This window comes from Lutjanus erythropterus, chromosome 14, assembly GCF_056507025.1.
Source record: "Lutjanus erythropterus isolate fLutEry1 chromosome 14, fLutEry1.hap2, whole genome shotgun sequence".
NCBI classification, from domain to species: domain Eukaryota; kingdom Metazoa; phylum Chordata; class Actinopteri; order Lutjaniformes; family Lutjanidae; genus Lutjanus; species Lutjanus erythropterus.
In genome coordinates, this window is record NC_139330.1 from 7,572,552 (window position 1) to 7,599,000 (window position 26,449).

Here is a 26,449-nt window from a genome sequence, read left to right on the forward strand (position 1 = left end):
TGAACTGGCCTGAAGCAAAGTCACAGTAAAACATGTTTAAACAGTGCCCTCATCTGTCTGAGTGATGGTATTGCAGCCTCTGCAGTGCCTTTTTTTTAAATAAATATGTTACTGCAAAACATAATTTTACATAGTAGAAACAAAAATGAGAGGGGATGAACATATGTTGGAGTGGAAACAAAAAAGTGCATTTTCAGAAATATTGCCCTTTCCTGCAGTACTTGAACAATGCATGAATTAAATCATGCAAGGATTCAAGGGCTTTATTGTCATATGCAAATAAACAAGTTATCAGTGCAATGAAATTCTTACTTCACAATGTCTCTTTACCTTGTGCCATCGTTTAGTCTATTCACAAATATAAGAATAACACTGCTAGTGTCCAGGGATTGCTCCAACTGAGAGAAAATAAACACAACTTGAGAGGAACCTAAAAAGTAACTAGAAAGATCAAACTTATATATATACTACAATATATACTTATATATTGCTGATGATCTTGTTTGTTTTTGTTTTTATTGCTTATATATTTTGCTTTTGTTTTGTATCATGTTCAATAAATGGATTAAAATATGATATATATATACTAGAAACTTTAGTTAAAAAAAAAAGAAAGAAAGAAAGAAAGAAAAAAGAGGACATAAAGCCACCGCAGTTCTTCTCTTCCTCGAAAGGGTGGCGCTGTAGCTAATTAACCCTGACTGGCCCTTTAACTCTGACGTTTCAGTTTTCCTCCACGTTGGCCGCACATGCGCAGAGAGCTCGGTCACCTGCTGGAAATCAGAGGCGAACAAGGAAGTCTAGCACTGAGGACTGGATGTCAGGCTAAGTAAAACTAAATACACCTCCGCCGCATAGTAGTCATCTGCTCGTCAGCTGTTTGCTCCATCGGCGTGACAAGATGTTTAAAAAACTGAAGCAGAGGATAAACGAGGAGCAGTCACCGCAGAGGAATGCGCAGTCACCACAGCAGGCCCAGGTTGGTTGTTGAGTTACTGGGAGCTAACTGGCTAAGCTAACCTCTGTTTACACTGCTGAGCTGTTAGCCAAGGAAGATAGCTGCCGTTTGGCAGAAGTTAATGCTTTGACAACGACTGTTTAGTAATACATCATCAAAATAACTTACTCAGGTGTCAGCTTTTGTGAACTTGTATTATCAGCTGATTTATTGACTTTCTTCTAAACGTTAGCCAACTATGCTAACTCATTTAACCTAGCTGCCTAACTTAGCTGTCACCAGCTGCTGCCAGTAAAGTGCGTCCAAACAGACCTGTAACTGGTAAAGCTCGTTGCCCCAGGTAGAAGAAACAACAACGTGCAGCCAACCATGGACATGAACCAGCCATATTAAATCTATTATCCACACTTAGACGACATGGGCGTGTCGTTTGTTTTTGCTGGCAGTGGCTGCAAGTGGATGTCAGCTGGCAGCTTTATTTGACACATGCAAATCCTTCCAGTGCCAAACGTCTGGCATCATAGTGCATAAATACAAAAAGGTCAGAGAGACTAGTGCACAGGTTACAACTGTGAAGCTAAAGTAAATAATCAATGTGAACACTGCTACAAAGATGCTTCATCTCGGGCTCACAGACAGATTGTAATATACTGAATAGCCCTGCAGGTCAGATTCAACCTCTCTTTATTTTTCTCTGTAGTTTCTCAGTGTTTTCTTTTTTTTTTTTTTTTTTTTAACTATTCTACTATAATTTGAACACATTTCAGTGTTGCTTGCCAAACTTGCTTTGCAACTGGAAATGGCTACTATTTGGCACTTCTCTCTGTCATTGTATTCATGTTGTTTCAAATGTAAAATGCCCTTTTCCACAGTCCACATCATTTCTTTGCCTACTTTTCATTAATGGTATTAACTGCTCTTTATTGCGACATAGTCCTTGTCTGGAACAAACTTTATTACTTGTTTGTGTTTGCAGCCAGGGTGCAAAATAACTTTATTGTTCACTGGCCAAATGAGAAGTCAATGTTTACATTTTTACCAGCCACACTATAGAGTGAATCTGCTTGCATATTTTACCAGTATTTGGCTAGTGGCTGGTGCTAATCCATGTTTGCAGCTCATGGTGCCCATTGTCTTACTTCAAAAGCAGCATGTTAAGAGCTGATTGGGTTCAAAGGTAAAGACTGACAACAGTGTGGCACAATGAAACGAAAAGTTAGAGTGGACCAGTGGTTCTCAAACTTTTTGGCATGCCCCACATCTTTTTTTTTTTTTATCAACCATAAACATTTATATGGGCAGCACCTGATAAAAAAGTGTTCAGATTGATCAAGGTCAGCATGATAGCATCCACAAGCTCATGTCTGTTTATTTTCTGACTTAAACAGTTTGAGAACACCTGGATTAGACAAGTACCATTATGATAGAGAGTCCATCTACTTATTGCATATCAGAACTTTATCATAACATGAAAGAAACACATAGTTGTGGTGTTGTATAATCTGTGGTTTTGATACATACATACTGTTTTATTTATTTAAACAGATGGGCGGTGGAGACCGGCGCAGCAGCCAGACCCCTCCGTTTCATCACGATGGCACACCCTCTCCCAGTGACAGAGAGGTGAGCATGGTGTCAGCCTGTGATAGATTTGTGTTTAATATATTTGAGCTCAAGCTGCAGCCTGCAGGGATGTCATGTTCTCTCCCCAGCTTATATTCTTCCCCCAGCTTATTTTCTAATTTTCAACACAGAGTGACGTTTCTGCCAGTCCTCAAAAATCTGTCATGTGTTTTGTCACGCTTAAAGCTCCCTCAATAACAAACCAGTGCCTTTTTGATTGCTGTGTCAAGTGAAAGTAAGTCAGTGATAAAACAGTCGTTTCAGTTTTGAAATGTGGACTATTACTTTGAAATACTCATCATCTACTCTCAGATTAAAGGGGAAATATGTAATGTATTTACTGTGCTAAATTAAATGAAATGTCATAAAAGATTAAGGAAACGAGCTTCAAGTTCAAAGACTGCTTCTCTGACAACATCACTACAGCCTCTCCTCTGAAATGTCCATTCCAGGCCCGTTTCACATTCATTACACAAAATTAATTCAGAATTTTTGCCAAATGAGTTTGTCTCTGTTTATGAGACATAAGAACTCATTAATCTTTTAGAAGGAGAAGATGTTTATAATGGTTGAATTGATCAATATGTCAGTATTGTTCACTGTCCATGCAGTTTGCAGGCATCCTGCCTGAGCTTCGAGTCTGGGGAGGAGGGGGCAGGAGGAAACGACTTGCTTTGTATATCAAAAAGGAATTCAGCCTATTTAATATACTGTTTTTGCCTTCAATTCACCAGTACTAGGGACTGAGGTATTTCTCCTTTAAGATGAAATAATCTCAACTCTCTGTCCCAGACTGATCGAAATGTGTTAATATAATAAAAGACGCATATTATTTACTTGAGCATACTTCCTGGATCATAACATCTCCATTACTTAAGGCAACAGATGATAATGTAACACTAAGAGGTCCTTATAATTTCGTGAGAACTCATGAGCAGAAATAACATTGTGAAAACTGATGTAGCGCAATCAGCACGGTGATGCCATTACATACAGGTATGGTCTGTTAACTTTTCCCTTTATTTAACTGCATGTGTGATCTAAATTTTGATTTAACTCATAGCATTTTAATGTTTATCTTTCAGAAGGTTTGGCTAATCATTATGACAAGTACTATAAGGAGGTTTTAACTGGTTATGAAACAGTCTTTTTTACTGATGTCTGAATATGACCTACATTAGTTAACAGAACCATCTGCTGGAAGATTGAGATTTCTAGGCCTGTATAGTTCTTCTTAATGCCTGCCACTGGGTCAGATTCCTCTTGAAATCAGATCAAACTAGCCTGTGTTTACATTTAGTAGTGCATTAGCCAGTTAAAAAGAGGAGATTATTTTGTTTTTGTGTTATATTTTGTGGTTATTACAGTGGAAATGCTACGTCCACAGGAGCCCCTGAAATCAACAAAATATGAAAAGTCCTTGTAGTAGCTTTAAAAAAAACTTAAACTTTAACTTAAAATAAAGGCTTATTTTACGACAAAACATAAGGTGCTTTTCTTAAGTTATACTGAGACTGTTTACCCATAAGAGACTCAGGGAAGGGCATTCTGACTGTGAAGAGCAGACCGTATTTCAGCATGTGTATGAATAATTGATGCATCCTCCTCTCAGTGTTTTTCTTTCTCTGGTGATTTGTTGCAATATTTTCCCTCAGTCGAAACGCGCACGTTACACAAGACTTCTTTGATTCATTAGACGGAGGTAGACCAGCAATGAGGTACTGACCACGACTGTAAGATTGATGATGCAACGTATGGTTAATGATCTGTTTTAGAGCTTATGTATGGATGTTTACAGTCTTGGCTGTTTGATCCTCAGATAACAAAAATGGGTGCAATTACTCATTTATGATTCGCTTTTCTACATTTCAACACTGGAGACTCAAAGCTGGAATAGTGACACTGCCACTTTTAGTCAGGTTTCTACTCTACTTTCCCTCTTATCCACTGGAAGCACAGGTGTGTGGTTTGGCTCTCAAAGCCCTCAACTTAGAAGCTACTGGTCATCTCAGCATCTTTTTTCACCTCACAAATCTTTAAAACTTTGACATCTCTGAAGGTGTTGATTATTGGAGGTAGATTGGATCTATTTCTTGGCAACATCATAATTTAAGGCTACATTCAGAGATGCCAAACTGTTATTCATAACATTAATGTTGATTGAGTGTTTCACTTTCCCGTTTTTTTCTTATTTTTCTTCCTCTCCCATGTAGTCTCTCTTTCTTTCTTTCCATCCATCTCAGTCTCTCTGTGCCAGCCTCTTCTTGACAGTCCTAGACTCTCCCTCCAGCGCTATTTCACACTCATGGTGTTGTTTTTCTCATTGCTCTCTGTGTTCCTCTCCTTTCCCCCACCTTTCGTCCCGTTACTGCACTGACGGGGTCAGATGCTGGCCGGGATGATAGCAGAGCCCGCTTTTCTCTCTGAGTATACTATCTTTGCTCTGGACCATTCAAAACGACCCAAAACGGCCCAGGTAGCCAGTGTGGTGAGTTTGTCCTCACTTCCTGTCTCTTCCTCCTCATCTTTCTCCTCCTCCTCCTCCTCTTGCCCTGTTCCTTCCTCCCGTCTCCGCGCCTTTGGGGAATCAGTAGAGGACTGTGGCCCAAGTCGGGACAGCTTGTTCCCTGCTCTCTGTCTCCTGTTTCCTTTGGATTTAGCAACAAGAAGGCATCTCATGTCTAGGCTAACCCTGCATCTAATGGGAGTCATGGTTTACATTGTGGGATAGAAGCTTGTGTGCTTCCTGCCGTTTGTTGGTTTATTGCCCTTCCTTTCAGTTATTATTCTCTGTCACAGAACTGAATATTGCCCCCTTGTCTTTAGGTATCCTTAGTTGCTTGCTCTATAGACCCTCAACACCCTGTTATGTTATGTTGCCTGACGGCCTATATCCCTTCTCCCCACAAGTCTGTTTATTTGGAGAGTTGACATTTTCATTTTTCTAAAAGATAAAGGCAGGCTTTTACAGCAGGTTAAATCTCGAATTGCTTGTAACTCTTCCAAGTAAACAAACAGACCAGAACACCTTTGTAGATGCCTCAAAAACTAGATGTTGTATGTTCGTATGTGGAGGCAGCAATAGGATGAGAGGAAAACAACATTTGAAACAACTAAGTATTCATCATTTGTGATATAAACAGATTTTAAATGCATACATTACATTCATTTTGCTCACATTTTGTATGTCTGTTCAAATGTCTGAGATATATTTGATGTAACGTGCCGTGTACAATGTCTGTTTGATGTAAATAGATATGTGTTTTGACTACTAACTACTGGCTGTAAAGGGGATTTATTTTTATATTTGTATCTTTTTTTTAATATAATATTTTATGATAGTATTACATGCTAGCAAACACAGTATAAATATGAACTTCCTCTATTGCGGTCACTCAGCATTCATGTGAATCACCTTGTCAGTGTTTACTAATGCTGGAAAGGGCATAGAGGTAATGTGGGTAAATCGGTGTTTGAGTCTTGAACTCTGTTGCCTTTTAACTCTTTATTACATCTAATTGAACTGAAGACTGTTCAGGTTTTACAGCTTAGCCTGAAATACTGGAGAGGGAAATAACAGAACACGCGCACCATGTTTACATTCTAAATAAGGCTGCTGCCTGAGTTTTGGTGAAAGTGGCTGAGCGTGAACAAGTGCAGACGGATACAATTCACACTTCCTGGATTAAAAGATTAAAATTTTGCGACATCAAGATGCATCAACAATCATTTTATAATTGAACCGTAGCCCTCGGAACTGAATCGGCTGGCTTTCCATGATGAAACTTTCACGCAACTTTAGGTGGTTGCAACTTATTTGTAGTTGAGTTGCATGGTGTGAACACAATTGCAAAACTCTCAACTTTGTGAAAATAGTTTCATGCAACAGCCAATCTGAATGCTGATAACATCTCATATGACAGCATCAAACATGCCATTTTCCAAAAAGTTTCAGATTTTAACTGATTGAGTTCAACTTGACATCAGCTTATCATCAAAATGAACAAATTAATAAAACAGAAGATGATCCTTTGGATGTTTTCAGAGGGAAATTATCATTGTAGACTTCATGTAAGGTTGTTTACACTGTCAACATAAAAACGTGAGGCTAAGTTTATGTACATTGCACTTAGCAGCTAACTGACGTTATAACTGTGCTTTAATAAGGATAATGTTTCAACGTCAATGAGATCTGTTACAGAATACAATAATATCAAGCTACAATTTCATACTGATGTCAAAAGGTGGCAATAAAGAGCTATTTATTTATTTTCCTTGAATCAAAGGGTGAATGAACTCACTGAAGGCTCAGGTTCAAGCTCCTTGATGGGAGTGTGAAACGATCCATTGGTCTCTTTTGAGTAGCCAGTAGGTGGCGTTATTTTAAACCAACATAGCTATAAGCATTAATGCACTGACAGCTCTCTTTATATTCGCCAGGACAGCCATTGTGAAATGAAGTAGCGAATGTAATAATGTGTTATAGCTTCAGATATAACTCTTGATTTGTGATGATATCTTAAATCCATCACTGTGTTTTTGTCATTTTCCACCTACATCTTATTAAAATATCAACACATCCACACAAAATGTTAATCGTTCAACCCATCTCATTCATTTTGTTGATTTTTGTATTTTATTTTGAAGGTACAAACTTGCTTTGCCAGCTATGTTTGTCGTTTGACCAGAGATATATGAAGGAACCTTTCTCTCTCTTGGAACCATGTTTGTGTTGGTGTTTGATACAGGTCATTGAAGGCATCGTTACTGTTGTGAGTCACAGGATTTTAGATTCAGAATCAGTTTGAATTTAGTCATTTGTTGCGTCTGTGAGGAGATTGGAAGGTTTGGACACGTAGTGCTGAAACACAGCAGAGGCTTTCACGTCTTAGTTTACTGTAGGTAGAGGTGACGAGCGTCTACATGGGACAACACACACGAGGAAGTAGTGACCAAAGGCAGTAAGTATTGTCTTATATAGAGTTTTTAAATTTGGTCTTTTATCGTTTTTTATTCACATAAATTTGTGAGAATGAAATACACTGTACACTTCCTCAGTGTATAACCTTTACAACTCCATTTCCAAAAAAAGTTAGGACATTGTGAAAACATAATTAAATACAGAATGCAATGATTTGTAAAAATGTTTAGACTTACATTCAGTGTTGCCGCATCCCAACTTTTCTTGAAACGTGCAAACATCAATTTTCAGAATGAGTGTATATTTGCAAAAAAAAAACAATGCATTTCATCAGTTTGAACATTAAATATTTGTCTTTCTACTGTATTTAATTGAATGCAATTCGAAAATGACACATCACTGAATTCTGTTTTTATTTACGTTTCACACAGCATTTTACGTGGAATTGGGTTTTGTAGCTCTGTTGACTTTACACAAACACATGTACACACTCTCTGAACTGCTCTTATATGCTGTAGAATGAAACTGCATTAAATAATTTCTTTTAAACGTCACCTCGCAAAGCAAAAAAAAAAGATCAGGTATAAAATAGATCTTGCAAGTGACTACACCGTCAGAAACAGGACAGAAATGTTGAGTGTTTTGTGCAGTAATCCAGAGGGAGGAGTAGCTCGGAGCCGGACAAGGGAGGAGAAAATGTGCTTACTCTGATCCTGCTTCTAACAAGTCAACTAAACCAACTAAGCTGCTCAATGTTCACTTTACTTCAATTATGACTCTCTTGTGCTCTTGTAATGCAGCTGCACACGGCACTGCCAAGCATCTTTAATTCAAATACCAGCTCTCCTACTTGACTTTTAACTGTCTGTTTGTTCTGACCTCATGGCTGTTTTGTAGAGTCTAGTTTTAACCCTTTTTGTTGAATGTACTGTAGAGATGCCTTCTTTTATGTATTTTAACCCCTCTGTTTTTTCCAAGTTGCATGAGGGTACCCATCGCCCCTGCATTGCTCCCAGCAATACTAATATTGCTCCCTCCAGAGTAATCAGGGAGAGCCATGCTGGGTGTGGATGACTAACTGGCCCAGGACAAGTCCACTGGCACAGTTTTCCGTCCACTCATAATGTCTTTTTATCTGCAGAGCGCCACTAAAGGACCAGCAAGATCTCCCAGAGGTAGCATCAATGGGGATGGAAGCGCTTCTCCACTTGTATGTTTATTATCCAATCTTTTTCCTCTTTGATCTCCAAGTTAATTTTAATTCTTTGATATGCTTGAAATGAGCTTTTTATGCAATTTCTCATCTTTGTCTTCCCGACAGAGAGAGGAGACACAGTCATTTGCCCAGAAACTGCAGTTAAAAGTTCCCTCAATGGAGTCGTTGATTCGCGGAGGTGCCAGCAGGGCAGAAAGCCTGTTCCGCTCTCCCTCGAAGGAAAACCTGGTCCGAAGCTCATCGCGTGACTCCCTGACACCACTGGGAGAAAACGAGTCCCCCGGCGCCCCCACATATGACCCACCCTCAGATATCGAGAGTGAGGCTGAGGAGCCGCCAGGAACCGCAGAGTCTCTTACCAAAGAGCAGCTGTTGCATCGACTGCTCAGAGTGGAGAGGAGCCTGGGGAAGTACAGAGGGAAATACTCAGAGGTGAGAGTGTAGCACACAGCCACACAAGCATATAACTACGGTTACTGTAAGAGATGAACTGATTGCAGTTTCTTGGCTGAATCTGATTTTTTAAAGGTCTGACCTGCTGATAACGATTTTCTTCCTTTCGTAGAACTATAATTGACAGCATACACAAACATTTTTGTAACTTTTCCTTAATGTAAAATTAAATTGTACTACCAAATAACTCACTTTCTCCTTAAGTGCTCCAGGATACTGCCAGGTCTTGTTCTTTTCCATGTTTCTCTCTCCATTTCCACCTTTTCCTTTTCTTCTCCCTTCGTCTATCCTCATGTTTTCTCTTGCATTTTCTTACAATCTCTACTCATGTCCTCTCTTCTATTTCTCCATCTCTTTTTTCTCCAACTCGTCTCTGTATCCTTAATCAATACTGACAGTGTGCGTGTGTGTGTGGCAGTGACCAGCGCTGTTGAATATGGCTGTGACGTTACTGTCTGTGTCGCACATGTGCTTCATCCTGGCCCCACACTCCAGGTGTTTCGTGACGATTTTTTTTTTTGTCAGATTCACCATGAGAATCGGAGGAGAAATCTGGGCCAGACCTTAGCCGGTTCTGATGTTTGTCCTAGATTATCCCGTTGTGTGAGGGACTTATAGATCCAGTCTTTGCTCCAAGTATTATTGGGGCCGCTCTCATAATTTCAGAAATGCTTGATATATAAAATCTGGGTGACTACATAGTACAGAGGTGAAAGAGAGGTGTTGCCAAGGAATTGTAAACTCTAGCCTTTTTGGCTAACATTTGCTAGTATACTGCTGTCGACAGATATCAAAACTGTTAAAATCTCACCTCCAGTTACTGCTGAAGAACAGACAACCCATGCTGATCACACCTCCCCAAACATTTTCTCATCCAGGCTCATGTAACATCTGCTTTTGTTTTTTTTACTTATTTCTTTTTTTTTAACTACAAGGCATTAGCCGTACTACAGAAGAGAGAGCTACAGCTGAGACCGCTCTCTCTCCTCCGGCATGATAACTTGATAATGTCCTGTAGTGTGTGGTGTACCGTAATTTTCAAAGCTTGTAGTGTGTGGCTGAGATTAGAGAGAAAAGAATTTGTGATGTTTCTCCTGATGTGTGTGATGCAGCCAGATGTGAAAATTGATTAGGAATTTAAAATGAAAGAAAATTGAATAAGAAAAAAAAAGAAATTTAAATTTTATTGGCACTGAATCTGATATATCTGACATTGATCAACCAGACACCAGACATCAGCCGATGAAACTGAAAACCATACAGTTCCAGCCACCAGCTGATCGATTTGTGCATCTTTAGTTACTTTGATGGATCCTGGTTCATGATTTTCTTTTTCTCAGTTTCCTCCCCTTTTACTCACCTCTACTCCTTAAACCTGCAGCTGGTTACCGCGTACCGAACGGTGCAACGGGACAAAGAAAAAACACAGGTAATTTCTTCTAACTCCTGCATTGGCTAATATTTTATTTTTTAATATGATGTTTTTTCCTAGGGGGACAGTTTATGATTTTATGGCATGTTCATTTCTGTTCTGCCTCCCCTCAGGTCATCCTCAGTCAGAGTCAAGATAAAGCTCTCCGCAGGATAGGGGAGCTGCGGGAGGTATGCCTGCATCTGATGAATGTCTCTTCAGATCAAAGTATGTTTGCCTTTTTGATTAAAGTTTTACATATGAGTGAACATATTGGATGGTCTCTAGGAGCTTCAAATGGACCAGCAGGCCAAGAAACACCTACAGGACGAGTTTGATGCTGCGCTGGAGGAGAAAGACCAGATGATCACCGTGCTCCAAACACAGGTTAGTGTTAGTACGTGAATATATTTTTTAATGTATGACAAAGTCTGCTGCAGTAGCTTTTAGAATTTACAAGCCAATGAATTATGGCTGGCAGAAATTTAGTCTTTATTGATAGAATACTTAAAAAATGTTCAAATTTGACTTGACTTGAATTTAAAAAGCTTGGCTAGCCATGAATTACACCAACACAAACATAATATTTGCTTGCCATTCGTACAGCCTTAAACCTACTCAGGTTAGTGTCCTTCATGAACTTGTGATATTTGCAAAGTTTTATTTCACCAGCTCTTGTTTTTGTTCTTTCCCAGGTTGCTCTGTTGAAGAAACGAGTGAAGGGGGTCTCTGACGGTGCTCTGCCACCTGATGGTGACGTCGCTCAATCTGAAGATGCTACAGACTCTTCTCCACAAAGTCCTTCTAAGGAGCAACCAGAGCCTGAAGTCACAGAGGGTAAGCAAACTTTTTGCATATATTTGTATTATGATAGGGTTATTGTCTCTGAAAATGAAACTTCTCTTTAGGGGTTATGTTTTTTTAACCAGTGCATTTTCTTTTCTGGGCAGGAGAGGGCAACAGTGATCCGACCAAACTCATGGAGGCGCTGCAGAAGAGGGTAAAGAGGCAGGAAAACCTCCTGCAGAAGTGCAAAGAGGTGATGCGTACACACAAGGAGCGGAGCGCCCAGCTGGGAACTGAGAATGAAACTTTGCAGGAGCAGCTGCAAGAGAGACTGCAGGAGCTGGAGAAAATAAAGGTGGCTAACCAGTGTTTCACAGTAATGACAGCAGACCATGGTTAAACTGTAATATTATGACATTTTTCATAAATTTTAAATGTCTGCTTATACACATTATCACTTTGTCAGTAAGATATTTTCAGAAATACAAAGTAAGCAGATATTTCAAAGCAATTTCCTGAAGACAGCTGCTTACTAGAAATTGATGTGTCGGTAAACTGTAATTACAGGAGGAGATTTGATTAAAATGGGGCTTGACTGAGATGCAGCAAATGACTGAACAGTGTGTTTGGGGTCATTAATGTTGTGCTGCAAAATCCCTGCCAGAGTCTTTATGGTCCACTGATAATGTGTCTTCATTATGTTAGTGACACAGTGGTTTGCTGTGTTTCTCAGAGTCCGAACATCCAAATTCTCTGGCCGAGCTCCAGGACGAGGGTTCATGTCAGCGTGACATGACTGAACCATTGTTTTCATTGATTTCAAAACATTTAGCTTCAGTGGTATGATCGTCTTGTTTAGCTTGTCCGTAGCTGCTCTGATGTTTTGCAGCGTCCAGTAACAGATGTTTGTTGTTGCAAAGACTCTGATAACAGACAGCGTGTCTGTAACTGTATGTTGATTGAGTTGTGTTCATTTTTTTGCCATAATTGTTGTGTTGAATCAGCACTCTGTTTGGGAATAGGGCCTTTCCTGTGTCAGGAAAAGCAGAGGTTAACGGGCGTTTAGCCCTCTTAAGCAGCATGAAGGCATCCTGGAACTGCTGGGCGGGCTGTGCTCATCCCCTGCCTCAGACAAATATCCCATAAAACGCCCCATCTGCCAACGATTCCAGACCTTCAGCTCTGGGATCTTTGAATTTAATATTTCTAGTCTCACTGACAGTGTATTGTATGCTGTATTTTTGTATATTCACAGAAAGATTATACATTTTTCGATGTGTTTTCTAAACACAGTTAATCCAAAGACTGCATGCCTTGTTGCTCACATAGATATGAGAAATACAGTCATCCCAGCATTTCCTGTTAAGCAACCGATAGTTATACAGCAGTGGCACAGACACACAACTTCTGCATGTCACTGCTGCTGAGCTGAGCTGTAATTTGGGTTGACTTGTTGGTTTAGCCGGGCTTGTATACGCTGTCTGGTCGTTTGGTTTGTGGGTGAGGCATCCTGGGTGGTGCAGCAAACATTTTGGAGTTGTCTGACCGAAACATATACAGGATATGAGTCCCAGCATCAGAAATGCCCCCATGTAATGTTAGATATGTAGCTGTATTGAAAGTTGTGACATATCCTTTGTAATTCTGTCTATTATTTTATCTTTATAGGAGCTGCACACAACAGAAAAGACCAAGTTGATCACTCAGCTGCGCGATGCTAAGAACCTCATTGAACAGCTGGAGCAGGACAAGGTGAGTGAGTTTTTCAGGCCTTAGTCACATCTTGATTGAAGGTCCTGCAGATTCAGTTGTATCAGAAAACATGTTTTTTCACTCCGCCACTGGGGAAAGAAGTCGGACACACCTTGAAGTCCCATATTGTTCCTCTTAAACTTTGACCCCAGCTCTGCAGGATGGACAGCAGCTCGGGAGATCTGTGTGAGGAATGCTGAAAGTCAAAACCAATTATAGACACTGGCTTGAGTTAAGATGTAAAATACAGAGAAAGTACTTATGAAATCAGCATTAATTTTAGTGTCAATTTATCTGCTGAGACTAAGGTTTCAATTTCCATTCAAACCAGTGTCACCTTGGGCTTTTGGGAAACACTGATCAACATTTTTAACAGTTTTCTGATATTTTATAGACCAAACAATCAATTAATTGAGAAAATATTCAACAGATTAATCAACAGTGAAAATTGTTAGTTGCAGCCCTATACAACAGCTGTGTCCGTGTGCCGGTGGAACAGACTGAATGCTTTCATGAACTGATTAAAAATCGCAATACAGCATGAATTCAAACACTTTATACTGTTAATGCAGTTAGTGTGGTAAAGTGCAGGCAGATCAGATGCCCTGGACGGAGGTTCAAGAAGCAGTTTGCTGCCACATTTAAAATCTCAGACAAAATTCCAAGTTAAAGCCCATCAAAGTGTGTAAGAACACTGGATTCAAACTTTATCCAAAACACCACTGGGCAAAATACTGGCAGAGATGGCAGCGTATGACAGATTTACCTCCAGCAGTAAAATTGGCCTTTCTCAGAGCAGCACAGAAGAAAGACGGCCATGATCTCCAGAAGAATCCATCTGGAATCTAATACCAAGTCAGGGAGAGCTTAAGTAGAGTTTTTCTTTTTATCTCAGTGATCACTGACTTTATTAGGCTGACTTTATTTAACAGTGCAGCATTCATAGTGCAGCCTCTGAACACAAACAGAATATTAAATCTGACTTGTTTCAGTGAAATTTGTTTGTTTATAATATGAACAATTGTAAAATATAACTTCCATGAGGTTGTTCAGTCAGACAGTGACAGATCACCGGCAGTAAACTTGGACTTTCACCCTGGCAGCTGTAGCAAAGTTCAAGCTGCATGCACAGATTATTTTATGTTGATTCTAATGTTGATTACCATAAATGGCATTCTTTTACCTTAATAATAATTAATATCACCAAATAAGGGCTTCAGGATTGGACCCTATACCTGAAAAACAGGTGCATTTTCCAGGATTCCTGGGACAGAAAATGTCTAATTTTCAGGAAAAATATGGGTCCCTTTTTCATACAAGACATTTATTAAAAGCTTGATTTTCCTTCATGGGTTTCTGTCTTTCAGGGAATGGTCATTGCTGAGACAAAGCGCCAGATGCATGAGACTCTGGAAATGAAAGAAGACGAGGTTGCACAGCTTCGCTCCAGGCTCCAGCAGGTCACTGCCCAGAAAGAAGAATTACAGGAGCAGAAAGAAAAGGCAGAGAAAGCAGGTGAGTGGAATCCACTTCTGAATGTGTACAGGGAAAAAAAAGTTTTTTCTGGATATGTTTATGATGCGTTTTCTATTTTTTCAAAGCATTCGAAGAACTTGAACGGGCGCTGGGCGTGGCTCAGAGGGCGGAGGAGTCCCGAAAACAGCTGCAGGTTCAGCTGGAAGAGCAAGTGAAAGAAGTCGAAAGGGTCAGTGAGGAGGAGAGGAAGAGTCTGCAGCAGAAGCTCACAAAAGTCAAACAGGAGGTCGTCACCATCATGAAGGTCAGGAAGTGACTTCTGCTGAAAAACACTGTATTCATTCAGAATCATTCATCTTCGTTCAGAGGAAGTCATTTAGACATTAACATTACTGGCTTTACCCTGTGAGTTGGCTGTTTTGGTTGTGTTTCTGTGAATATGACTTAACAGAAGTTAAGTAGCAACATTAACTCACCAACTGAAGTTTATAAGAATAATAGGAAACTGCAAGCTGTTATTAATAATATTTCCCTGGTAAAGTATTCCCATACTGACATGAAGGGCAGTCCAAGACAAATTTTGTTCTATTTATTTTTTGTTTATGTTGAATATGTTCACTTTTAGTGCGCTTTGATGATGTTTACATGCGTTTTATGTTGTGAAACATCTTTTAAAATGCACAAAAGCATTATATAATTCTATATTTTTATTATTAATGTTATTAGAAATCATCTGAGGAAACAGTCGCCAATATGGAAAAACTCCACAAGGAGGCTTTGGCTGCAAAAGAAGAGGAGATGACTGCCAGGATCAACAAAGCTGTGGTATGTGCCAAAAGATTTTAATGTGTTTAATTTCACAACAGAATCAAGTAAATTAGATGGACACTTTTAGATTTGAATTTTTACGCTTTGTGCTCGTTTTGTATTAAGGAGCAGTGCAAAGAGGAGTTTGCCCAGTTAGGCAAAGAGCGAGAACAGCAGGCGTCTCTGGCTCTGGAGGATGTAGAGCTACAGAAGATGGCTCTGAGGGCGGAAGCTGATAACAAGGTTAAAGATGTACAGTTGGAGCTGGAGGCTGCAAGAACTGTGAGTTGTTGTACAATTAATTTTTGTTACTCAGACATAATGTAGGTACTTGGATAGTATTGGACTTATTAATTAGGGCCAACTAAATGCTCTCAGGCTCAAATCTTCGTTCATTTCCATGTTAGTTAATAGGGCTGGGTATCATTTAAAAATGACTGTACCCTTAACGTGATACTGATATCAACAGACTACTCTTAATTGATGCCTTTTTAATATGCTGCAGATATCCTGAAGTTTTCTGTATGATTTATTATGCTGAAATAATTCTTCCATATGTATGTGGTTGCAGAGAATACTGGAACTGGAGAGCTCTCTGGAGAAGATCTCACAAGACGGATCAAGTCTGTCCCATGAACTTTCCGGTCAGTTGGGCGAGCTGAAGGATAAACACAAAGAGCAAATCTCTGCATTAGAGGAGAAGCACCAGGAGCAGCTGGAAAAGCACAAGGGCACCCTAACCCAGCAGCATAACGCTGCTCTCGGGGAGCTGAAGGAGAAACACAGAGCTGAAGTGGAGACCCTTCTGAAAAACAAAGAACTGGAGTTCCAAGCACACGTTGAAGACATGAACCAGAAAACTTTAGAAAAACTGGATGCAAAGCAGGCAGAGCTGGAGTCAGTTTCCTCTGAACTTTCTGAGGTTTTGAAGAGTAAACAGCTTCTGGAGGAGAAGTTGGTGGCAGCTGAAGATGCTCAACGGGAACATGAGAAGAGGTTTCAAGACTGGGAAGCAAAGCACAATGCGGAGGTTGCAAATATCAAACAGGAGCATGAACAGTCTATTGGAGGTATAGAGAAAACTCTGAAGCAGGAACTTAATGCCTTGAAGATTGTTTTGAGAGAAAAAGAAAAGGAAATCGAAGAACACGTGCTTCAAGAAAAAACATTACAAGAGAGCTCACAGGAGCTAAACGTCAAGGTGAAGGAATTGGAGGAGCTGCGGCAATGTTTATCCCAATCCCAGCTGGAAAATGGGAGCCTAAAGGAATCTAATGCACAGTTGAGTAAGATCTCAGAGGATCTTGATCAGTGTAAGAAAGATTTGACAGATTTGGAGCATCAATTGGAAGTCGCTAAGAATGACTGTCAACAAAAAGAGAAGTCGCTTCAAGATCTGGAGCACCAATTAGAGCAGAGCAGAAAAGAGCTGTCAGAGCAGGAGAAGTCATTCACAGCAGAACTGAACACTAAGCAGGAAGAACAGACACGCCTCAAGAAAGAGCTGGATGACGAAAAAGCTGCGCACGAGAAGAAGCTGAAAAACACTATAACCGAGATGGAAGCTAAGCTAAAATCACAGGAAACAAAAATGGAAAAGTTTAAACAGAAGGCCAAAGACATGCACGAGAGCTTTAAGAAGAAGCTTCAGCAGAACGAAGAAAACATGAAGAATGAACTTGCAAAGAAGGAGAAAGAGCTTCAAGAGAAAGAGCAACAAGTTCAAGAGAAAATCATAGAGATGGCTCAGAAAAGTTCCCAAGGTCTTAGCAGTACAGTGTCAGAGCTGCAAGCCAACCACAAGGAAGAGCTGGAGAAGCTACATGACACCCACAAGCATGAGATTGAGGAGCTGGAGCGTCGTTGGCAGGAGAAGTTAGGACAGCAGGAGGAAGAATTAACAGAGAAACACTCAAGTATACTACAGGAGAAAGCTCAGGAACTGGAGGAAATGTCTCAGCAACTTGGCAGAGGAAAAGAGGAGAACGAGCAAGTGTTGTGTGAAGTTAAGAATTTGAAGGAGGAGCTGGCAATTAGAGAAACCACCGTGCAGAAACTGCAAGAAGAGCTGAACGAAGCAGCGGTTAAGCTTGAAAGTTTGTCCCAGGCCGAGGCGCTGCTCAAAGAGCAAATGGAGTCTGTGGAGAGGAACCTTAACCAGGCTCTGAATGAAAGAAATTCCCTCCAGGACCAGCTTAACACAACAAAGGAGGAGAACAGAGAGGAGTTAAAGACCTTGTCAGATAAGTTGGAGGAAGCAGAGACACAGCTTAAAGCACTGGAAGGCTCCAGTAAGGAGAGTGAGGACTTGCAGAAAAGGTTCGAGGAAAATGTCAGTCAACTACAAGCCGATATCAGTACTAAAGCAGAAAGAATTTGCACTTTAGAGGAGAACCTCCGCCAGCAGACGGAGGAGAATAAGAATCTATGCATTTCATTAGACCAGATGACTGCTCAGGTAAATGCTCACACTGAGCATGTCAAAGCCTTAACACATGAAAAGGAGAATCAGTCTCAGTCTGTCAGTGAGAAGGATCAGAAAATTGAGGAGCTGAGTGAAGCGAACAGAATCATATCAGAAAGCATCAAAACACACGAGTCACATATCAGTAGCCTGGAAAGTTTTATCAGTGACTTGAAAAATCAGCTAGAAAGTAGCATAAAAGAGAAAGTGGAAGCCATACATCAGCTGGAGCAGCAGTATAAAGAGGAGCGACAGCAGGCTGCTGAGACTGTAGAGAGATTAGAGGAGGAGAGAAAGTCTGCTTCAGAGCAGGCCAATGAACTCAGGAACAGTCTGTCAGAGCGAGAGACCAAGTTAACCCAGAATGACAACACTATCTCATCTCTGCAGACCAGGCTGGACGAGCTGGAGCGAGAAATCTCTGAAAAGAATGACACTCTGCAAAGGCTCACAGCGAGTATTGACAATCAGTCCATCAGCAAGTCGGAGATGGACCAGGTGTTGAGTGAGAAGGAGCAGAAGGTCAGCGGACTCACGTCGGAGCTTGAGAGTTGCGTCTTTCGACTCGGTGAGCTTCAGGAGCAGTTAGCCTTAAAGACAAAGGAGTGTGAACAACTCACAGCTGACCTCAAACAGCAGCACAGCATCAGGGAGAACGAAAAGAGAGAGCTGGTAGAGCAGCTGCAGCAGAACGGCAATTTAGAGCAGGAGATGGTGGAAAAACTTCGCTCGCTTGAGGAAGACAACCAAAAGTGTAAACACAAGCTTGAGAGTCAAAGGGAGGAATTTGAAAAGATGAAAGATGAGATTATCAAGAGCAAAGAGGAGAGTCTGAAAGAAACCGAGGAGAAGTTGTCTGCAGAGAGCGCGCGGAAAGTATCAGAGCTGAAGAAGAAAGCTGAGCAGAAAATCGGACAGATAAAGAAACAGCTAACCTCGCAGCTCGAGGAGAAAGAGCAGATGATCAAGGCTCTTCAGAGCAGCCTGGAGGAAATCAAGAGCAACGATACGTCCAGTAAACAACACGCAGAAACGTTAGAAGAGAAAACAAAAACACTCGAGGAAGCTCTTCTCAAGCTAAAAGAAGAGCAGGAGAAACATCTTGAAGAGATGCTGAGTAATGAGAGGCTTGAAAAGGAAAAGTCTTTAGAGGAATTAAGAAACATTTATGAAGACAAGCTGTCCTCCCTTCAGAGGGATGCAGCGCAACAAGCGGAGCTCAAAGAAACTGAAACAGCACTACACGAAATCGAGGCAAAGCTAAAAGAGGCAGAAGAGCAAAACGGAAACCTTCTGACAGAAATAAATCGACTGAAAGAAGAAATATGTGCAAAGGATGCTCAGCTCGATCAGCATCAGGCGACTATTACGGAAATCCAAAATTCATCACAACCTGTGGCTGAGGCGATGGTGGAATCTAGCAGCGTACAGCAAACCACGAGTGTGATGCAAAACCACGCTCCGATGGAAGAAGAAGAAGAAGACGGCGATTCTCTGGATTCTCTCAAGAACAATCTGAGTCGGATGAAGAACGAGAAGGAGAAAATCCAGAAGGACTTCACCAGGCTGCAGAAAGACATGCGACAACTGAGGAAGGAGCACGAACAGGACCTAGAATACATGAAGAAAGAGTTGTTAGAGGAGAATGAGAAAAAGCTAAAGTAAGTTCATGATGTCAAATTCATAATAATAATTTATGAGAGATTGCAATGTAGGGCTGCAACCAACAGAATTTTGTTAGTCGAATAGGATTTGGAGACTCACTCCTATTACAATTAACAGTTAATTGAGATTTTATCAAACTCGAATTATATTCTGCAGACCTCAGTGGGGTTTTGCATTGAGAACTGGTTCCAAATTGGAACCGGTTCCAAAAGTATGATTACACGTTTGTGTAGCTCGAACCATGAAATGTTTTGCTTGAAAAATTATGATTGTCAAAATTAAATCGTTCAGCCCTACTGTGGTGTCTGCAGCTGCTCGTGTCCATTTTGGGATATTCAGGCCTTCAGACTGACCCTGGATCTGGGTCTTCACCTCTTCACCAAGCAGACAGGATAACTAGATGTAGCTAAATGATATTACCTCATTACCTGAAGTGTTCATGCTGCTGCTTCTTCTTAGTGTCCGTTGAAGTACACTGCACACTACCTGACACAAAAAAACTAATGGTTCGACCTGCAGAATCCTCAGTGGACTGACGGGTCTCTGACTGATGATTCAAATCTTTGACTTTCAGGGTGCAGCCCTACTGCACCAAATTTCTTGTTCGTAAATCTCTAAACACATTCTTTTGGTGTCCATACTAATTTAACACATTTCATTTACTTTCTGTTCTAACAGACTGGAGTTGGAAGATGTGGAAATGAAGCACAATTCTGCTATCAAGCAGTTAATGAGGGAGGTCAACACACAGCTGGCTTTGAAAGAGACGGAGCTTGATGCAGCTGTGAAGGAGGCCATCGGTAAGACGGAAGAAAGTAATTCTCCTTTCATCAAATTAAACTGATGAGGTTTACAGCTGCGACGTGAAGCCTGGGAAATGAGTGATATAAATAATTCTCACCACTGTCTGTTTATGTTTTAGGCACCCAAACAACTGCCTTAAAATGGAAAATCAAAGTAATGATTTGACTTTCATGTACAACAGCAGGGTAGAATAAGTACATGGAAACATTATGTGTTTTTTAAATCTCGACACCGGGTGGAACAAAATTAAGGGATCATCGCATTTGGAAACAGTGCGTCTGAATTGCCATGTTTCCCCGTTTCCTCCATGGTTAAATGATGTTACGTTCCAGATGGGATGTGACTGAGCGGTTTGGAATATGAATTTGGTTAATTTTTTTATATGCTAACCCTGGTGTCTTCTTCCTCCCTCGACACAGCGAAGGCCCAGAGCGTAGAGGCAGAGCTCATCAACAGCCATCGTGAAGAAGCCAGTCAGCTGAGGAAGCTGGTTGCCCAGAAGGAGGATGATTTGCACAGAACTGTTCAGAAATATGAGCAGGTTATACAGGTACTCTAAAGAAGATAAAGCCTCAAAACGTTTTCCCTAAAATGAGACCCAATTTTATATGTTTAACCTGGAAAGAAGATTAACCCCACCCTCCATTTGGAAGCCGTCATTGTTGGCAGCAGCGTCACTTCGTCTAAAGCAGCGTTCCAACCATAATAGGCAGACGTACCACCACAACGCCGTCAGATGAACTCAAGCACCCCTTCACCGACGCCAACAGTCATGTTCTAGATGCGTTCATCTGAATTAAATGAAATTATAATAGAAAAATGGATACACTAGTGGATGTTTGTACTCCCCCACTGAGAGTGATAGGTCATTTATTATTTTATGTAACTATTTCAACTGTAATCCATTACTTGAAGCTAGATTTCAGCAGTTTGTCCCCTTCGTTGAGCCTTTTCAATCAATCATCTATTACCTTTATCCACCTATTTTATTTAGAGCTTGGCAAAATATCAATACTATATCAATATAATGATTAATAATAACAACTTTATTCATATAGCACCTTTAAAAGCAGTTTACAAAGTGCCGGCAACAGGATGCCTACAACAGGAAGACAAAAGCAGGACAAAATTAAGCTAAAGATTGTGTAAAATTATAGTGTAACGCAAAAGACACAAAAACAGAGAAGGAATACGACAGAAAGATAAAAGGATAAGAACAATAAAAACTATTCTTTTATTTCTAAATACTTAGAAACAAAGAATAGAAGGATAAACAGACAACGACACAAAAAAGCAAACCTTTAAAGGCTGCGTTGCAGTAAAGTATTATAACATTTTTGGAGCTGTGATCGATTATTAATCGATTATTCAATATTAGTTCCGTCTTCTTACATGTGAATATTCTCTGGTTTCTTTACGCCTTTATGACAGTTGACTGAATGTCGTTGGGTTGTGAGCAAAACAAGACATTTGAAGATGTCATCTTGGGCGTTTTCACCATTTTCTGATATTTAATAGACCAAACAAGAATACGAATCAAGAATATAATCAGCAGATTAATCAACAGTGAAAATAATCATCACCTGCAGGCCTTCTCTTAATCACAACATTGTTTTGGTTTCATAGCTGACTGGATATATTTTTCTTAATCAAATCATTAGCTCTACTACTCTACAATGTTTCCTCACATCCTCTGGCAACCAGTTTGGAGGTTAACTTGACTTAATCATCACTCAACGACTGCTGAAATACTTGATTGGAAACTGGTCAGATGATTCATTAAGAGTCAGTGTCTGTAATAAAATCGTCTCCTTTACTGTCTCCAAACATAATCAATGACGAAAGGTCTGAAATGAGACGGACTTAACCGAATGATTTGACTAACATGCTTGAGTTGTGATGCTGAGATGAAACATAGGAAATGACTCAGCCGTCGTTCTTTTTTCTTTGTGTTTTTGTGTTTTTTTTTTTTTTTTCCAGAGTCGAGAGGAGGAGATGGGAGACCGAGTGTGGCAGGTCCAGAAGGAACTGGAGGAGTTGCAGGGAAGGAGCCGCGGCACTGCTGAGGTACAAACATTTCTGACCCATATTCACCAGGTCATCAAACATCTGCGATTTGTGTCACAACTGGTTGATTTATTGGGGACATTTTTCCGTTTACACAGATGTAGAAATTCATACCTGCAGCTATTAAAGTCCATTACATACCAGACTAGAGGTTTAGGTTAAATTTATATAGTGATTCTGCTGAAATCATAAGTCACTTCACAACGGCTGCATGAAATCGCTTCACTTCTCTGCTCCTCTGGGAAAAGGCTGGAGTCTGATGGAAGCATTACTAGTTTTGAATGACATTTTAATCCAGATGCATTTTTGCGTCTGACTCCATACTTTTATTATTTTTAAAGTTCACATCCAGGTTAACAGACTTTACAGTTATCGGTTATCTTCTCCTCCGTCTTGCTTCGTAATTGAAGGATTCCGTCTAAGAGCTCAGGGACAATTTGCTTACATACTTTGCTCTGATCAGTCTCTCGCCCCAGTCGTGTGGCCGCTCTCCAAAGCGCGCCGGATCCTGTGAAGCTCGTTTGAATCGCTCAGGAATGTTCCTCCTCGGGAAACAGAGATCGTGAGGCAGTCAATCCCTGTTCTCAATTATCATCATATGAGGTGATTCTAGGCCTTAGATTTATGCTACATGCAAGATGTGCATGCTGGAAAGGAGCCAGATAGGACGAAAGTACTCGAGGGAGGCGTTTTACCCAGGTGTTGAGGTGCCATGAGACCCCTGCGTGGATTCTTCTACCTTTACACGGTGTCCAGATGCACACAAACACAGAGAATTACACTGCTCTCTCTGCTGCATTTTTCCCTGGTGAGGTAATAATTTTATGGGTGGATTGTATGGGTTTATGCTCAGGGAGGCCTTTCCTTACTACGGGCCTCACAAACCATTCTTCATTTCGACAGTGGGTCAGTGTGTCTCTCCACGGAGACAGCAGAGCAACACTCTCTCAGACGTACAAGAACGGTTTAGTCTATGTGTGCAGACAAAGCTAAAAGACCAAACCAGCAGCATGTTAGTTCATCTCTCAGTGCTTGTGGCTCCCAGAATGGTTCACAAAAATAGATATTTTAAACTTTGAGAAAACATTACTCAAACAGGTGGTGCAAGATACAGGAGGGTCTGTAAGTCATTTGACAAACCCAGAAGCCTCTAAAGCAAAAGTTTGGGGGGATCCATGGAAGAATCTTAAAAAAATTGTCACTTGCAAGTGTCACTAAAATATCTTTTTAAAGCTACTATGTCCAGTTTTTGTTGTTCAAATTGCAAAACTTTTATTCACAAATATGAAAACAGAAAAATATTGTTGTGGTGTTTCCTCTTGTTCTTTTTTTCTGCTTCAACATTATGGTTACACTCAGTTCGAAATACTCGTACAGGGCGCCCCTATAGCTCAGTTGGTACCATGTACTGAGGCTGTTAGTCTTATGTAGCGGCCGCTGGTTCAACTCTCGCCTGCGGCCCATTTGCTGCGTGTCATCCCCTCTGTCTTCACTCCCCTTTCCTGTAATGTCTTCAGCTCTCACTGTAATTAAAGGCAAAAAGACCAAAAAATAATCTTAAGAAAAAAAAAAAAAAATTCGTACATTGCGTGTCGAGTTTGTGGAAGACTTCAGCTTAACACTGGAGAACTAGGTAGGGGAGAGACACCCCCAACCCCCCACCCCCCCAACTGCCAGCGGGTGTTTTGCACTCTGACTTAATTGCCTATTAAGCAGTGCACCAATATGAATTAAATGTTCCAGCAAATATGTGGGATTGACTCAAAATAAACTAGAGTGCTCACGTTAATCATAGTGAAGGAAAATGTCAATCAGTGCAACAATACAAGTGTTTTTTAAGCACATTTTGAAGTCTTGCATTAGACAAGATTGATGGAAACTGTAAACATCCTCAATATTGCAAAAAAAGGTTTTCAGGCTTGCTTGAGGTTTTTTTTTCCCTTATTGGAAAAGAGTTAATATGTTTAGTGGAAGAATGAAACACCTTTTCCAAATAAGTTCCGACACAGCAAACATTTAACTCGCATGACTGATCAGCCGTTTCCACCGACATGAGTATAGCTGACATGTAAAACTAATTACAACTTACAAGGCAACTGGTTTTGTTTCTTCTTCTACTTTAAGAATTATGGGCAGTTGGCAAACAACTAGTACTACTACTCTGTTTATTACTACCATGCATTATACAGCGTATACCACCAGTTTCTAATGAAACTACACTTTGCATGGTCTATAGTGTGTTTGCTCCAAACCAGTTGAAGGTCACAACTAATTCTCATTGTCTTATTTTTTTATTTTCTGCATTATTTTAAAAGTTTTCGCTTGACAATCAGGTGGAAAAACAGCTAATATTGATCATTTATGTGTTTTCAATAGTTTATTGACGACAGTAGAGCTATATGAGGCCTCAGATACACAAACTTTACTTTTTAGAGGGAATTTATTTTTGTTTTGGTCTTTTCATGGGATTTGTTAACAATAAGAAACGTACAGAATATCAAGAGATGTATTCTTTATAGTTTTTATTTAATTATTGTCATACCATTACAAAGTAGATATGTATTATTCTTGTTTTTTACTGTTGCTACACATGCAGGTTTTTTCTTTTTCTATTCCAATGTACATTATCTTCCCTTTGTTCTTATTTATTTGGCCAGATGGGAGAGATGAGCATGGAAGAGCTGCAGGTATGTTTGTCTCACTGGTTTCTCTAGGATTTGTATCACTGAAGCCCATTAACAGTGAAAAACAATTGTTTTATCAAGACAACATGCATCATGATAGACAGGATGTCACTTCTGATTGTCACTGACATTACTGCTCTGTCCTTCTCTACCACAGACCCAGCTAGCGGAGAAGACGACGTTGCTGAGTGAGGCTCGGCTGAAGGAGCAGGGCTTTGTCGAGAGAGTGAGTGTCAGACCCTCTGTGTGTGTGTGAGTGTGAGTGTGTGTGTGTGTGTTTGCTCTTTGCTGGGGACAAGTGAACAGCAAATCCCATGCAGTGTATTCCCAGGATTCTGTGGCCTCCAGCAAGAGCAGCTACTGCTCTCCTGCTGCATCAACTTAATTACACAGCACATCTGTTTACATTTGGTTTAACCCTATAAACCGTCAAAGCAACGCCTCCCACAGTTTTTCTCACACACATCGTCATCCTCACAAACATCCCCCCAAGGATGATCAACAAAACGCTGTGCTCAGGTCCCATGTAACAATTAGGCTAATGCATAGAATTAACCCACTGGGGTCAAATGGCTTTTTTTTTTTTTCAGAGTTATTAATCTGTGCATGCTTGTGTGTTTCTCCACGGTAGATTCACTCGCTTGAGGACAAGATTAAATGTTTCCACCGGAGCACTGTTGTAACTCATCTCGGGAGCACATTCAAAGGTAATGTTTTACACCATGAATCACTTAGTTCTGCTTCTTGAGCCAATTTCCTTGATCAACACAACAAAGATACCATGCAAAATGCTTGAACACATGCAATGTCACAGGAATGAATGAGGTTACCTAACTTTTGTGTTGTAATAAGATTTTTAAACACAGAATGGATCTGTTTTGCAGACAGGGCTTAGATTAAACCAGGAGAGGGTTGTAATCTGTACTAGTTAAATTAGGATATCTAAGTATCTTTCATGAACATGGTTTAAGTTAGTTGGAGATTATTGATTTCTGAGAGCACCTGGGTTAAGCCTCATTCGGTCGTTCATGAGCACCTGTTGCTATAAAGGCTTTGGTCCGAAGGTTTTTGTGAGCAACCTGAGTTACTTATCTTACTCCAAAACTCAATAGTGTCCAACTAACTAAACCAAATTTCAAGCTACATTCATGAAAGCTAGTCAAATTTTATTTATATAGTCCAATATCGCGAATCACAATGTGCATCAGGGGGCTTTACAGTTTGTACAGTGTGCAACACCCCCTGTCCTGTAGAGCCTTGAAAGAGTGAGGAAAAACTCTTCCCCCAAAACACTAAATGTCCAAGTTTAACTAGTACAGATTAAGGCTCACTCCAGCCCTTTCAGTTCTTGTCCAAGGAGCC

General features: G+C 40.4%; 1 protein-coding gene across 2 annotated transcripts in view; it reads left to right on the forward strand.

Annotated features, from left to right (window-relative positions):
• The first annotated feature begins 755 nt into the window (after window positions 1-755).
• golga4 (golgin A4) overlaps window positions 756-26,449 on the forward strand; it is a 30,849-nt gene continuing 5,155 nt past the window's right edge. The window contains exons 1-22 of one of the 2 annotated variants that reach the window (XM_084735345.1): window positions 756-979; window positions 2,504-2,581; window positions 4,968-5,069; window positions 8,644-8,712; window positions 8,824-9,150; window positions 10,553-10,600; window positions 10,717-10,773; window positions 10,871-10,969; window positions 11,278-11,419; window positions 11,533-11,723; window positions 13,037-13,120; window positions 14,488-14,635; window positions 14,722-14,900; window positions 15,323-15,421; window positions 15,530-15,685; window positions 15,975-19,528; window positions 20,211-20,332; window positions 20,756-20,886; window positions 22,317-22,403; window positions 25,061-25,090; window positions 25,245-25,313; window positions 25,719-25,794. In XM_084735345.1, coding sequence (XP_084591471.1) covers window positions 902-979; window positions 2,504-2,581; window positions 4,968-5,069; window positions 8,644-8,712; window positions 8,824-9,150; window positions 10,553-10,600; window positions 10,717-10,773; window positions 10,871-10,969; window positions 11,278-11,419; window positions 11,533-11,723; window positions 13,037-13,120; window positions 14,488-14,635; window positions 14,722-14,900; window positions 15,323-15,421; window positions 15,530-15,685; window positions 15,975-19,528; window positions 20,211-20,332; window positions 20,756-20,886; window positions 22,317-22,403; window positions 25,061-25,090; window positions 25,245-25,313; window positions 25,719-25,794 — 5,926 coding nt within the window. In that variant the 5' untranslated portion in view covers window positions 756-901. The remainder of the gene's footprint in view (window positions 980-2,503; window positions 2,582-4,967; window positions 5,070-8,643; window positions 8,713-8,823; window positions 9,151-10,552; window positions 10,601-10,716; window positions 10,774-10,870; window positions 10,970-11,277; window positions 11,420-11,532; window positions 11,724-13,036; window positions 13,121-14,487; window positions 14,636-14,721; window positions 14,901-15,322; window positions 15,422-15,529; window positions 15,686-15,974; window positions 19,529-20,210; window positions 20,333-20,755; window positions 20,887-22,316; window positions 22,404-25,060; window positions 25,091-25,244; window positions 25,314-25,718; window positions 25,795-26,449) is intronic. The other variant, XM_084735346.1, reaches the window with a different exon arrangement.